Source organism: Triticum aestivum, chromosome 5B, assembly GCF_018294505.1.
Source record: "Triticum aestivum cultivar Chinese Spring chromosome 5B, IWGSC CS RefSeq v2.1, whole genome shotgun sequence".
In the NCBI taxonomy this organism is placed as follows: domain Eukaryota; kingdom Viridiplantae; phylum Streptophyta; class Magnoliopsida; order Poales; family Poaceae; genus Triticum; species Triticum aestivum.
In genome coordinates this window covers 637,359,492-637,373,330 of record NC_057807.1, presented here as the reverse complement: position 1 = coordinate 637,373,330, position 13,839 = coordinate 637,359,492, and the positions used below count along the sequence as shown (strand labels likewise).

The 13,839-nt window shown below is 47.6% G+C and overlaps 1 protein-coding gene across 1 annotated transcript; it reads right to left on the bottom strand.

The window, feature by feature from the left end:
- Positions 1-6,195: 6,195 nt before the first annotated feature.
- LOC123113811 (non-specific lipid transfer protein GPI-anchored 13-like) lies at positions 6,196-8,101 on the bottom strand. The gene is made up of 3 exons (XM_044535123.1): positions 7,674-8,101; positions 7,437-7,553; positions 6,196-6,642 (listed from the first exon to the last, which is right to left on the bottom strand). Exons 1-3 carry the CDS (start codon positions 8,023-8,025, stop codon positions 6,533-6,535), a joined length of 579 nt encoding a protein of 192 aa, XP_044391058.1. The 5' UTR covers positions 8,026-8,101; the 3' UTR covers positions 6,196-6,532.
- Between the last annotated feature and the right edge of the window lie 5,738 nt (positions 8,102-13,839).

The window sequence follows — 13,839 nt, the reverse complement described above, 5'->3', positions numbered from 1 at the left end:
TTCGCAAATCTCTAGGTCATATTGTAAATGCTGCTTCCACGCTCCACTTGAAGCTATTCCAAATGGTTGCTCCACTATACGTATCCGGTTTGCTACTCAGAGTCACTCGGATAGGTGTTAAAGCTTGCATCGACGTAACCCTTTACGCCGAACTCTTTATCACCTCCATAATCGAGAAACATGTCCTTATTTACTCCAAGGACAATTTTGACTGTTGTCCAATGATCCGTTCCTGGATCATTCCTGTACCCCTTGACTGACTCATTGTTGTCTAGCAACATGACCTCTAAGACAGGATTGCGTACCACTCTGAAGTAGTACGCGTCCTTGTCGACCTACGAGGTCCGGTAGTGACTTGATCCGAAGCATCATGATCACTATCATCAGCTTCCACTTCAATTGGTGTAGGTGTCACATGAACAACTTCATGTGCCCTGCTACACACTTGTTGAAGTGATGGTTCAATAACCTCATCAAGTCTCCACCATCCTCCCACTCAATTCTTTCGAGAAAACTTTTCCTCGAGAAAGGACCCGATTCAAGAAACAATCCCTATTGCTTTCGGATCTGAATTAGGAGGTATACCCAACTGTTTTGGGTGTCCTATGAAGATGCATTTTATCCGCTTTGGGTCCGAGCTTATCAACCTGAAACTTTTTCACATAAGCGTCGCAGCCCCAAACCTTTTAAGAAACGACAACTTAGGTTTCTCTAAACCATAGTTCACACGGTGTCATCTCAACGGAATTACGTGGTGCCCTATTTAAAGTGAATGTGGTTGTCTCTAATGCCTAACCCATGAACGATAGTGGTAATTCGATAAGAGACATCATGGTACGCACCATATCCAATAGGGTGCAACTATGATGTTCGGACACACCATCACACTATGGTGTTCCAGGCGGTATTAATTGTGAAACAATTTCCACAATGTCTTAATTACGTGCCAAAGCTTGTAACTCAGATACTCATCTCAATGATCATATCATGGACATTTTATCTTCTTGTCACGATGATCTTCAACTTCACTCTGAAATTACTTGAACCATTCAATAATTCAGACTTGTGTTTCATCAAGTTAATATACTCAGTATCTACTTAAATCATCCGTGAAGTAAGAACATAACAATATTCACTGCATGCCTCAGCACTCATTGGACTGCACACATCAAAATGTGTTACTTCCAACAAGTTGCTATCTTGTTCCATTTTACTAAAAACTAGGCTTTTCAGTCATCTTGCCCATGTGGTATGATTTGCATTTCTCAAGCGATTCAAAATCAAGTGAGTCCAGACGATCCATCTGCATGGAGTTTCTTCATGCGTATACACTAATAGACATGGCTTGCATGTCTCAAACTTTTCAAAAACGAGTGAGTCCAAAGATCCATCAACATGGAGCTTCTTCATGCGTTTTTATACCAATATGACTTACATGGCAGTGCCACAAGTAAGTGGTCCTATCATTACTATCTTATATCTTTTGGCATGAAAATGTGTATCATTACGATCGAGATTCAATAAACCATTCATTTTAGGTGCAAGACCATTGAAGGTATTATTCAAATAAACAGAGTAACCATTATTCTCCTTAAATGAATAACCGTATTGTGACAGACATAATCCAATCATGTCTACGCTCAACGCAAACACAAAATAACAATTATTTAGGTTTAACACCAATCTCGATGGTAGAGGGAGTGTGCGATGTTTGATTACATCAACCTTGGAAACACTTCCAACACATATCGTTAGCTCACCTTTAGCTAGTCTCCGTTTATTCCGTAGCTTTTATTTCGAGTTACTAACACTTAGCAACCGAACCGGTATCTAATACCCTGGTGCTACTAGGAGTACTAGTAAAGTACACATTCACATAATGTATATCCAATATACTTTTATCGACCTTGCTAGCCTTCTCATCTACCAAGTATCTAGGGTAATTCTGCTCTAGTGGTTGTTCCCCTTATTACAGAAGCACTTAGTCTCGGGTTTGGGTTCAACCTTGGGTTTCTTCACTAGAGCAGCAGCTGATTTGCCGTTTCATGAAGTATCCCTTCTTGCCCTTGCCCTTCTTGAAACTAGTGGTTTCTCCAACCATCAACAATTGATGCTCCTTCTTGATTTCTACTTTCGCGGTGTCAAACATCGCGAATATCTCAAGGATCATCATATCTATCCCTGATATGTTATAGTTCATCATGAAGCTCTAGCAGCTTGGTGGCAATGACTTTGGAGAAACATCACTATCTCATCTGGAAGATCAACTCCCACTCGATTCAAGTGATTGTTGTACTCAGACAATCTGAGCACAAGCTCAATGATTGAGCGTTTCTCCCTTAGTTTGCAGGCTAAGAAAATCGTCGGAGGTCTTATACCTCTTGACGTGGGCACGAGCCTGAAATCCCAATTTCAGCCCTCGAAACATCTCATATGTTCCGCGATGTTTCGAAAACGTCTTTGGTGCCTCAACTCTAAACCATTTAACTGGACTATCACATAGTTATCAAAACGTGTATGTTAGATGTTCGCAACATCACAGACGACGTTCGGGGTTCAGCACACTGAGCGGTGCATTAAGGACATAATCTTTCTACGCAGTAATGAGGACAATCCTCAGTTTACGGACCTAGTCCGCATAACTGCTACTATCAACTTTCAACTAATTTTTCTCTAGGAACATATCTAAACAGTAGAACTATAGCGTGAGCTACGACATAATTTGCAAAAACCTTTTGACTATGTTCAGGATAATTAAGTTCATCTTATGAACTCCCACTCAGATAGACATCCCTCTAGTCATCTAAGTGATTACATGATCTGAGTCAACTAGGTCGTGTCCGATCATCACGTGAGACGGACTAGTCATCATCGGTGAACATCTTCATGTTGATCGTATCTACCATACGACTCATGCTCGACCTTTCGGTCTCTTGTGTTCCGAGGCCATGTCTGTACATGCTAGGCTCGTCAAGTCAACCTAAGTGTTTTGCGTGTGTAAATCGGTCTTACACCCGTTGTATGTGAACGTTAGAATCTATCACACCCGATCATCACGTGGTGCTTCGAAACGACGAACTTTCGCAATGGTGCACGGTTAGAGGGAACACTTTCTTGAAATTTTAATGAGGGATCATCTTATTTACTACCGTCGTTCTAAGCAAATAAGATGCATAAACATGATAAACATCACATACAATCAAAAAGTGACATGATATGGCCAATATCATTTTGCTCCTTTTGATCTCCATCTTCGGGGCTCCATGATCATCATCGTCACCGGCATGACACCATGATCTCCATCATCGTGTCTCCATGAAGTTGTCTCGCCAACTTATTACTTCTACTACTATGACTACCGGTTAGCAATAAAGTAAAGTAATTACATGGCGTTGTTCAATGACACGCAGGTCATACAATAAATTAAGACAACTCCTATGGCTCCTGCCGGTTGTCATACTCATCGACATGCAAGTCGTGATTCCTATTACAAGAACATGATCAATCTCATACATCACATATCATTCATCACATTCTTTTTGGCCATATCACATCACATAGCATACCCTGCAAAAACAAGTTCGACGTTCTCTAATTGTTGGTTGCATGTTTTACGTGGCTGCTATGGGTTTCTAGCAAGAACGTTTCTTACCTACGCAAAAACCACAGCGTGATATGTCAATTGCTATTTACCCTTCATAAGGACCCTTTTCATCGAATCCGATCCGACTAAAGTGGGAGAGACTGGCACCCGCTAGCCACCTTATGCAACAAGTGCATGTCAGTCGGTGGAACCTGTCTCATGTAAGTGTACGTGTAAGGTCGGTCCGGGCCGCTTCATCCCACAATGCCGCCGAATCAAGATTGGACTAGTAATGGTAAGCATATTGAACAAAATCAACGCCCACAACTACTTTGTGTTCTACTCGTGCATAGAATCTACGCAATAGACCTAGCTCATGATGCCACTGTTGGGGAACGTAGCAGAAATTCAAAATTTTCCTACAAGTCACCAAGATCTATCTATGGAGAGACTAGCAACGAGAGAGAAGAGAGTGCATCTACATACCCTTGTAGATCGCTAAGCGGAAGCGTTCAAGAGAATGGGGTTGAAGGAGTCGTACTCATCGTGATCCAAATCATCGGAGATCCTAGTGCCGAACGGACGGCACCTCCGCGTTCAACACACATGCAGCCTGGTGACGTCTCCCATGCCTTGATCCAGCAAGGAGAGAGGGAGAGGCTGGGGAAGACTCCGTCCAGCAGCAGCACGACGGCGTGGTGGTGATGGAGGAGAGTGGCAATCCTGCAGGGCTTCGCCAAGCACTGCGAGAGAGGAGGAGGGAGAGAGGTAGGGCTGCGCCCGGGAGAGGTCAAAACTCATGTGTATGCAGCCCCAAATACCTCAACTATATATAGGGGAGAGGGAGGGGGCTGCGCCTCCCCTAGGGTTCCCACCCCAAGGGGTGCGGCTGCCCCCAAAACCCATCTAGGGTGCGGCCAAGGGGGGAGAGGGGGGAAACTTGCCCCCCAAGTCAGGTGGAAGCACCCCCTCCCCAAACCCTAGGCGCCTTGGGCCCTTGTCGGGGGGCGCACCAGCCCACCTGGGGCTGGTCCCCTCCCACACTTGGCCCATACAGCCCTCTGGGGCCGGTGGCCCCACTTGGTGGACCCCCGGGACCCTCTCGGTGGTCCCAGTACATTACCGATAACACCCGAAACTTTTCCGGTGACCAAAATAGGACTTCCCATATATAAATCTTTACCTCCGGACCATTCTGGAACTCCTCGTGACGTCCGGGATCTCATTCGGGACTCCGAACAACATTCGGTAACCACATATAAACTTCCTTTATAACCCTAGCGTCATCGAACCTTAAGTGTGTAGACCCTACGGGTTCGGGAACCATGCAGACATGACCGAGACGTTCTCCGGTCAATAACCAACAATGGGATCTGGATACCCATGTTGGCTCCCACATGTTCCACGATGATCTCATCGGATGAACCATGATGTCAAGGACTCAATCGATCCCGTATACAATTCCCTTTGTCTAGCGGTATTTGTACTTGCCCGAGATTCGATTGTCGGTATGCCGATACCTTGTTCAATCTCGTTACCGGCAAGTCTCTTTACTCGTTCAGTAACACATCATCCCGTGATCAACCCCTTGGTCACATTGTGCACATTATGATGATGTCCTACCGAGTGGGCCCAGAGATACCTCTCCGTCAACCAGAGTGACAAATCCCAGTCTCGATTCATGCCAACCCAACAGACACTTTCGGAGATACCCGTAGTGCACCTTTATAGGCACCCAGTTACGTTGTGACGTTTGGTACACTCAAAGCATTCCTACGGTATCAGGGAGTTGCACAATCTCATGGTCTAAGGAAATGATACTTGACATTAGAGAAGATTTAGCATACGAACTACACGATCTTTATGCTAGGCTTATGATTGGGTCTTGTCCATCACATTATTCTCCTAATGATGTGATCCCGTTATCAACGACATCCAATGTCCATGGTCAGGAAACCGTAACCATCTATTGATCAACGAGCTAGTCAACTAGAGGCTTACTAGGGCATGGTGTTGTCTATGTACCCACACATGTATCTGAGTTTCCTATCAATACAATTATAGCATGGATAATAAACGATTATCATGAACAAAGAAATATAATAATAATAACTAATTTATTATTGCCTCTAGGGCATATTTCCAACACATAGTGAAATCTCTCCAAAGACTTATATTTAAGAACGGAGGAAGTATATGTTTTCTGTAACTGTTTGCTCCCTTTAATAGTTGATACTTGGAAGTGATGGGTATTTTCTAGTCATATTTACTTTTTTTGCAACATACAACAATCAAATAACTCGATTGTCTCGCTGCTGTTAAGTTTTCTTGAGCAATTTTTTGCCACAAGTGTTGTTGAATTGACACCTCAACCGCCAAAGTCTTATGATATTCTTTCACTCCTACAGTTGTCATTGACCCCACTCAGGCATAGCTCTCTGGACAATGGCAAAGGCGCGCGGAGATCGTGGTGTGGCGGGGCTGGGTAGCCGCTTGTGGCTTTACCCAACGTCTGTTGTAAAATGATCTTTTTCCCCTCTCTCTCTCAATGAAAAAACACACAATTCTTGTGTGTATTCTTAATAGAACATCGAGGCAGTACCAGTATCATCTAAGAAAATAATTACCCATATTGATTGCACAACCACTTTCTCCCGAAAGGAAAAAAGAAAAGGGAGAAACTCTTGATCGTAGTCGACCCAAGATCTTGAAATTTCGGTAGGACAGTTGCAAGTTGCAACATCAACTGATCAGGGAGGCAACTCAGCATTCGCAACAACAAGAGAGAAGGAGAGGGAGAGAAGAAAAACTTGCAACCCACTAACTGCGCAACATTTTTTACCGCGAGGATTCACTCAGCTACATAGCGAACTGAAAGCCGAACAGAAGGCCGAATACACTTAAGAGTGTCTTGGTCCCTTTCCCTGCAGCCGCAGCCAAAGCCTATCATCATGCGAGAACAAGGACGGAGGCAAGCAGAGCCGAGAAGACGACGGCGAAGACCACCGTGCGCCTCCCTGCGCCGGACGTCGCGTCCGCGCTCTTCCTGCTGGTGGTACCTGCAACAACCCACGGCCAAGGCGTACACGGAAGTTACACACAGATTCTTTCCTTTTTACTGCAAGAGCACCAGAACTGATCAGGTGGCCAAAAAAGCGCACGCGCTTAACGTACGTCGGTAACGTAGCGAACGGAATCGTGCATGCATGCACGCGTGCTGCCGGTACAATTACATGAAGTCGTTACTGAGTACGTAATGAGCAGCGTGCCAAGTAAACTTTATAAACGTTCTAGGTCACTACTTTAGTGAAAAAAAACGTCTTGTATTTATTTAGAGGGGAGCATATGGTGGTCTGCAGGTCGCTGCAGCTAGCCAGCTACACGTAGTACTACGTGCTACCCAGGCCACCAAGTTCAGGTTTTTTTTTTTTGAAAGTGGGCACCAAGTTCAGTTAAGACGGTCCAAATAGCGGCTGGCGGGTACACGACACGTGCACAGTTGGGTGGACCGTACATGCATGCAATGCACGGCTTGTGAAATGAATGCGTACTGTTGCCCATATCTTTCTCAGCATAAGTGCAGAGCCTTGTGGTCGCTCGCGGTCACACTGGTCCACGTCGACCCGTCACCCGGCCGTTCATGTCGCGCTCGTGCAAGCAAGCAGCGGGAAGCCAGGAAGCCCATGCCCCCATCCCATGTGCGTTGCGTAGAGTGTGCCATGCATGCATGTAGGGTACGTTCTTCCAGTCTCATGTTAGTACTAGTACTAGACTACTACTGTAGCAGTATGTTACGTGCGTGTATGATCCGAACAAAATGTTAGTAGTGCCGGTTAACTGGCTAGAGGAGTACCGGTGGCGGCGGCGGCGGCAGCGGGCGAAGTGGTGGCGGCGTTCTTGCCCTCGTGCTCACGCGCATACTGCTTGAAGATCTCCGCCTCTTTGGAGTCCGGCGACATGTTGATGATCTCTGCATCCAAAACCAGTCAAATACTTATTCAGCATGCAGCCATGCACGCACGGTGGCGCAGCACCACCACCGGCAAACCGGCCGATCCTATGGGACTACGAGTAGTAGTGCGTTACGTACTGGGGCAGTCGGAGAAGGTGGCGGCGATGTTGCAGACGGAGGGGAGGTTCATGGCGCGGGTGATGTTGACCTTGATCCCGAGCGCCGGCTCGTCGCGGTCCTTGACCAGGATGCACATGCACCGCTTGCTGGTGCCCAGCACCTGCCGGAACCCGGAGCAGCAGTCCGGCGTGGGCGTGCGCGCCGTCGCCGTCAGCTGCACGTACGTCAGGCACGTCGCCAGACCCATCAGCTTGTCCGCGCACTCCGCCTTGTCCGCCGCGAAGTCCGCGCCGGCCAGCCCGGCCACCGCCGCCACGACCAGCGTCATCAACAGTGCACCACCACCGCTACGGCGAGCCGCGAAAGCCATGGCTTGATCGCGAGTGAAAGTACTGTCACACTCGTGTGGCGACTCTTCCGTTTTAGTCGTGTCGTCGGTCGTGTGGTTTGCGTGTGACGACGTGGTGTGCCTGGGCTTGGCTATATATAGATGTTACGCACGGAGAGAGCCAAGTGTACATGTGGTACGGGTACCTACTGATCAAGTGATCATTCACTGGTCAGGTACGGTGGTGAAATGTACGCCGGATCGATCCAGAAGATCAGGGTGGTGCGTACGGCGGTCGTGGCAACGTGGTGGATCGAGGGTGATTAACGGGAGTTAGTTGGGGAAGTGGCTGCTGGCTAGATTGCGCGTGCGTCGGCGTTTGCTCGTGGGGCACGTACCGTGAACTGTGCACGTATGGGTCGAGCTAGCTAGAGATCGAGGAACTAGCTAGGTGGTCGACTATGGTCTGTCTCCGGTACGTACTACGTCTAATTAAACTTGAAGGTTAACTTAGCAAGTTCCATGGAGAGAAGACTTGCATGTCGAAAATTGTATCGGGATTGCTATATCTTAGTGGACTATGACTTAAACAAGTCTCAGTCGATATTATATTCGTGAGATCTTATATGAAGGTCTATGCAAAGAAAAATATATATTTCGTCACTTGACCGAGATTTGGTTAAGTGTCAATCGAATGATGAGATCTAGCCATACCCAAAATGCGTAGGCATTAATTAACAAAAACTGCAAAATCAAATAAAGTAGCGAAAATAATAAAAATAATCTAATTTTTTTGCCATCCAAGATACTCGAACGAGTGTTGTCCGTGTAAAAATTCATGGTGTTTGGACACTTGAGGAGGTTGTGACAAAAACAAAATATGGTTGTGGAAGAAGCTTTTTTTTTCGATCAGAGGGGTCACACGGCCCCCATTTTCATTACGAAAATGTAGTCACAGCACACAAAACAAGTTTCATACAAACTTAACTTTTTCTATGCCTAACATATGCATCAGGAAACACTACTCCTACATCTAGAGGCACTTCAACTGCACCTACAAGATGCTACAACAAAAAACGCTCCAAAGCATCGTCGCTACATATGTTGCCTAACATTTTGCACCAGGGAAATAAACTCCTACACCTGAGATACCAAACTCCGCACCTACAGGGTGCTATAGCAAAAGAACAAGAGAGATCATCGCAAATGCTGCATCTTGATCAACAGAGCCTCCGTACAGCAGGGCCCCACCCATAAGCACGCCTGAAGACGTCCCTCGCTATCTGGGCCAACCTCTTGGTCACTTCCTTAAGAGTTTTTTGCACCCCTGTTTTCTGTAGCACACCCCACGAGTCCTACACAGAACATAATGAGAAGATAATATCAGTAGGATCCTTAGGTAAAGAACTTTGAAAGCAAGATTTGTTTCTTGCTTTTCAGATCGACCACAACAAAGCAGCCGTACCAATAGCTATAACCATTCTATCTTTCCCAGTATACTTAGGAAGCCAATTCTGGCAAAAGTCGAAGAATGACACGGGTGTTTGGGGATTTCCCAAAGCACTCCCAACTACATTCCAAAGAAACCGAGCAAAAAAACAAGTGAAAAACAGATGATCAATACATTCATTGGCATCACAAAATTCACATTTGTTGGTGCCTAAACAGATGATCAATACATTCATTGATAACTAACCATATAGAAGCTTTAAAAAAAAGCACTATAAGGACTCGATTTTTTTTTGCCTAGAGGTCCTTAGATGTCCAAACACCACGAAAATTTGCATGCTTCTTGTGCACCTGAGCATCTTCGATGCAAAAAAAGGCAGATTTTTTTTTACTGTTCTTTTAATTTATTGTTCATCGGGTGTAGATGAGCCTCAGACACGAATAACCGACATGTACACACATTTCAGTCTTTCAAGTACCCTGCTCTTCTTTTCTTTTCCAAACGGAGCACTGTTCAATCATGGTTTGGTTAATGGATTGTCCAAGTCAGCAAGCTAGCGCTATGCCTGCGCTGCGTACACGCTGGAGCTGTTATATATGCATGTCGGTAATGCACTAACGGGACAGGGCACGCATAGGCCCGGTCAGCGGGGTCATTGTGCAGAGATGTTTCGGCAGCATGACTTCTTTTCAAGAAACACAAGCACCACTCCGACTACAGCACTGCTTCTGTAGTTCTGTATAGTAGCAATCGTACACATATTTTGGCGCTGTCATATATGCATGAACTATATCCGTTGAACTCTGTGATCCAAGGGTACGCACAGCACTGCAGCCGGCGATCCCTGTGCGGCATTCATGCACAACCCAAGTACTATGCTCCCTCCCTCTCGATCACTCCACGAGTTGTAGGTTTGCTTGCCGTACTTGGATGCATCCATGCATGCATGCGATGTTGTATGGGTTGACTGCGCTGCGAACATTTTGTCATTTGAATTTTTGTAGCAAAGTTATTTCATAATATGTGTGAAAAAATCTAAGTTACCCGGTCGCGTGGCTAGGAGTGAACGTTCTGGTGCGAACTGAAAGACACTACTATCAAAAATGTTCTTATATTATGAGACAGAGTTCTACTCATCACTTCCTCTATTCTCATTCAACTAACTTCCACCGTAGGGCATGCCCGGTAAAATTATCCAACCCTACCCATTTCAACAAGGTTTCCACCACAGGACCATGCATCAATTTAAGTTTTATTAGGGCAGCGCAACGGTGAAATTATCCAATCATACCCATTTGTACAAGGTTTCACCTCTTTGTCATTTTTTTTTGCGTGGGGTTTCACCTCTTTGTCATTCCTGTCCGGCCGTGTCAGCAGGGTGTCACGATCCGAACTAGTCCGGCGAGGTCTCCTAATTTCCACTCCCTTTCGTGTCGCCGGTGGCCCCGATCTAGTGACCCAAATCACTCTGGCGTGTGCGATCTCCTCGCTCAGGGACATATCTCCACCATTAGTTGCCTGTGGGTCCGACTCCGACCGGCAGTCCGGCACACCGCAGCAAGGTTAGTAAACGCCAACGGCACACATTGTACAGAGAAATGTGACGGTCGACTGCCCGATAGCAAAATCGTCGAGACACACACTGCACTAGAACCAAAAGACAAGCCACATTTATACAGGCCGACGTGCAAACAGTGTCACTTTGGCTTAATCAATTACGGGCCGCTAGTGAATCTTCAAGCCCCAACACCCGCCGTGCGTCAACAGTGCTGATTAGCAGCAGCAGCACGACACCGACCGCATTAAGGGCTGATCAAGTAAGCTCTTGTCTCGTTAATGGCGTCCGCCACTCCCCCACCCGTTTGGCCGGCCGGTCTTAATTGGCTCCGACGACGACGTTCCAGTTAGTAGTAGTTTGGATAGGATACGTTGCGCGCGTGCTCGGCATGCAACTCGTGACGTGCAACTGGGATAGCTATTACACTAGCTGCTAGTGCTATGCTAGCTCGGTCCATAGCCACCTTTCCACGAACTTAATTCGGTCTCAACCAGGACCGCTGTTGAGAGGCCAGCACGTACGAGATCCTTTTTAGTCTGTTGCATTGACAACGATGCCGCAACGAGCAGCCTAGCCCTCAGCTCTTGTGACCGAGCTACTACTAGCAGGGTTGTCCGATCGAGAGCGGAGGGTGCTTCGAGAAGCTGCTTTTGGTGATGGGCCGGACTGATGGATCGATCTGCGGCGTTCGCCGGTTCGTCTTAGGGAGTGAACACCTCCTTTACCTCTCTTCCTTTTCTTCTCTCCTCTTATATTTCTCGCTCAACCAGTTCATCCTCGTTGTTTTTCGAAACGGAGGCATAAGCTTTGCCTCATCCATTAATTAAGAAGGAGAATAGAGTTTGTTTGTTACACCACACATATTACATGAGGTCCATTACTCTTCCGGCATTATGCTACCCAATTTGTGTGCACCCGCAGTAACCCAAAGTCTAACTTCTCTTTTGATGGTGTCGAAGATGACCGGCGCAAGTGTTGACTTGTGCCTGAATATACGAGCGTTTCTCTCATTCCAAATGGTCCACCCAACTAGCATAGTGAGGGATGCCATGGCCTTTCTATTGGGGATGTTGCTTCCAGACATGTTTCTCCACCAAAGCGAGAGAGAGTGCAAATTGTCCCAAGTTGACATGTCAATCATATGGAGACCAAGCCAATTTTTGATGAGGTTCCAAATCCTAAGGGTGAAGCGACACTTGTAGAAAAGATGGGCTCCATTTTCTTGCACACGCTGGCAAAGCGGACACAGTCCACAATTTTTCCAACCCCTCCTAGCGAGTCTGTCAGTCGTCCAAATCCTATTACGGGTTGCAAGCCAAGCAAAGAATTTCACCTTCGGCGGAGCCCAAGCGCCCCAAATGTAGCAGTGGAAGGTGGTGCCCATAGATCCAATGAATTGTGCGTGATAAGCCGATGCCGACGAATAAAAACCACTTGTTGAGTGCTTTCAAACTATCTCGTCGATGGCATCCTCGCGTAGGTGGGTGTGGCGAATTTGCTCCCAAAGTGTGAGAAATTGTCTAAGGTGCTCCATGGTCAGAACCATATTGAGGTTTATCTTGCGAATCCAAGCATCATCCGCCAAGGCCTCCTTGACTTTCCAATTTTTTCGCGAGGAGGCCAAGTAAATGAGAGGAGCAATGTCCTTCGGTTTCTTTCCATTGAGCCAAGGGGAACCCCAAAAGGGGGCAATATCACCATTGCCAATTGAGATGATGGTAGAGGCGTAGAATAGGTTGATGTCCACCTTGTCGCATGGGTTCCCCATACCCACCCAAAGCTTGTCCGGGTCTTTCCACTCATACCAAAGCCAACGCAAACGCAAGGCCCGAGCAAACTTGTCAAGGTCAAGCACACCAAATCCACCAAGATGCTTTGGTCGACACACAGTAGCCCAATTAACCTTGCACTTTGCGCCGGTGATTTTGTCTGTTCCCGCCCAGAGGAAAGCCCTCTCGATTTTATCTTCAATGGCCTCCGCCTCCTGATCGTCTAGCTTGAACAGCTTCCTCAAAGCCACCATTATCGAGTCGGAGATCTCTTCCTTGAACAGATTCTTGAGCGCATCCAGAGCAGCGGCGGCGATGTCCCGACCATCCTTAATAATGCCAAGGTTGCGGCAAATCAGCGCTTCTGCCTGCAGTGCAACAGGAGGGGCACGAGCACGGGCCTTCGCCGACAGCCTAGTGCTGGATCGCTTGATCAGCAGGCCACAACCCGAGCGATCAATGGTCACACCCGCCAAAGTTTTGCGCCGCGCAGCCGGTGGCCTAGGAGGCGTCCAAGCCGGAGAGGGGAGCAAGGCTTCCTGTTGTCTCTGGAACATAGGCTCCAGCACCTGCGGCACCACCTCTTCGTAGGGAGGCACTGGAGTAGGAGCACGAGACGACGTGATGACCACAGCCGTCTCGATTGTAGGGGACACGACATCCTCCACAGCCGTACTGCAGGGGGTGCGACAAGCGTCCGTGAGGAAGGGCGGCGTCTGTGGAGCGGAGCTCATCATGGGGGAGGCCTCGTATCCTGGAGGGCGCGATGCAGATGAAGACGGCGAGGGAAGCACGGGCCTGGCCGGAGAGAGGCGGAGAACGTCACGCGCTGTAGAATCACCCACCAGCATGGTCAAAGCCGCACGCGTGGCCGGGGAAGCAGCACGGGAGGTCGCAGCCTCACGAACGCCAGCAGAATTAGCCACAGATTGCCGCACGACTCTGATATCCGTGACGTTTGCGCCAATCACGGATGCAAGGACCTCTGCCATAGCCTGACAGGAGGCGTCGGACTGCGCACCCGCAAGCCAAATGACCGCTGCGTCGCCGGAGCAGAGAGGGCCTTGCTGCTGCTGCAC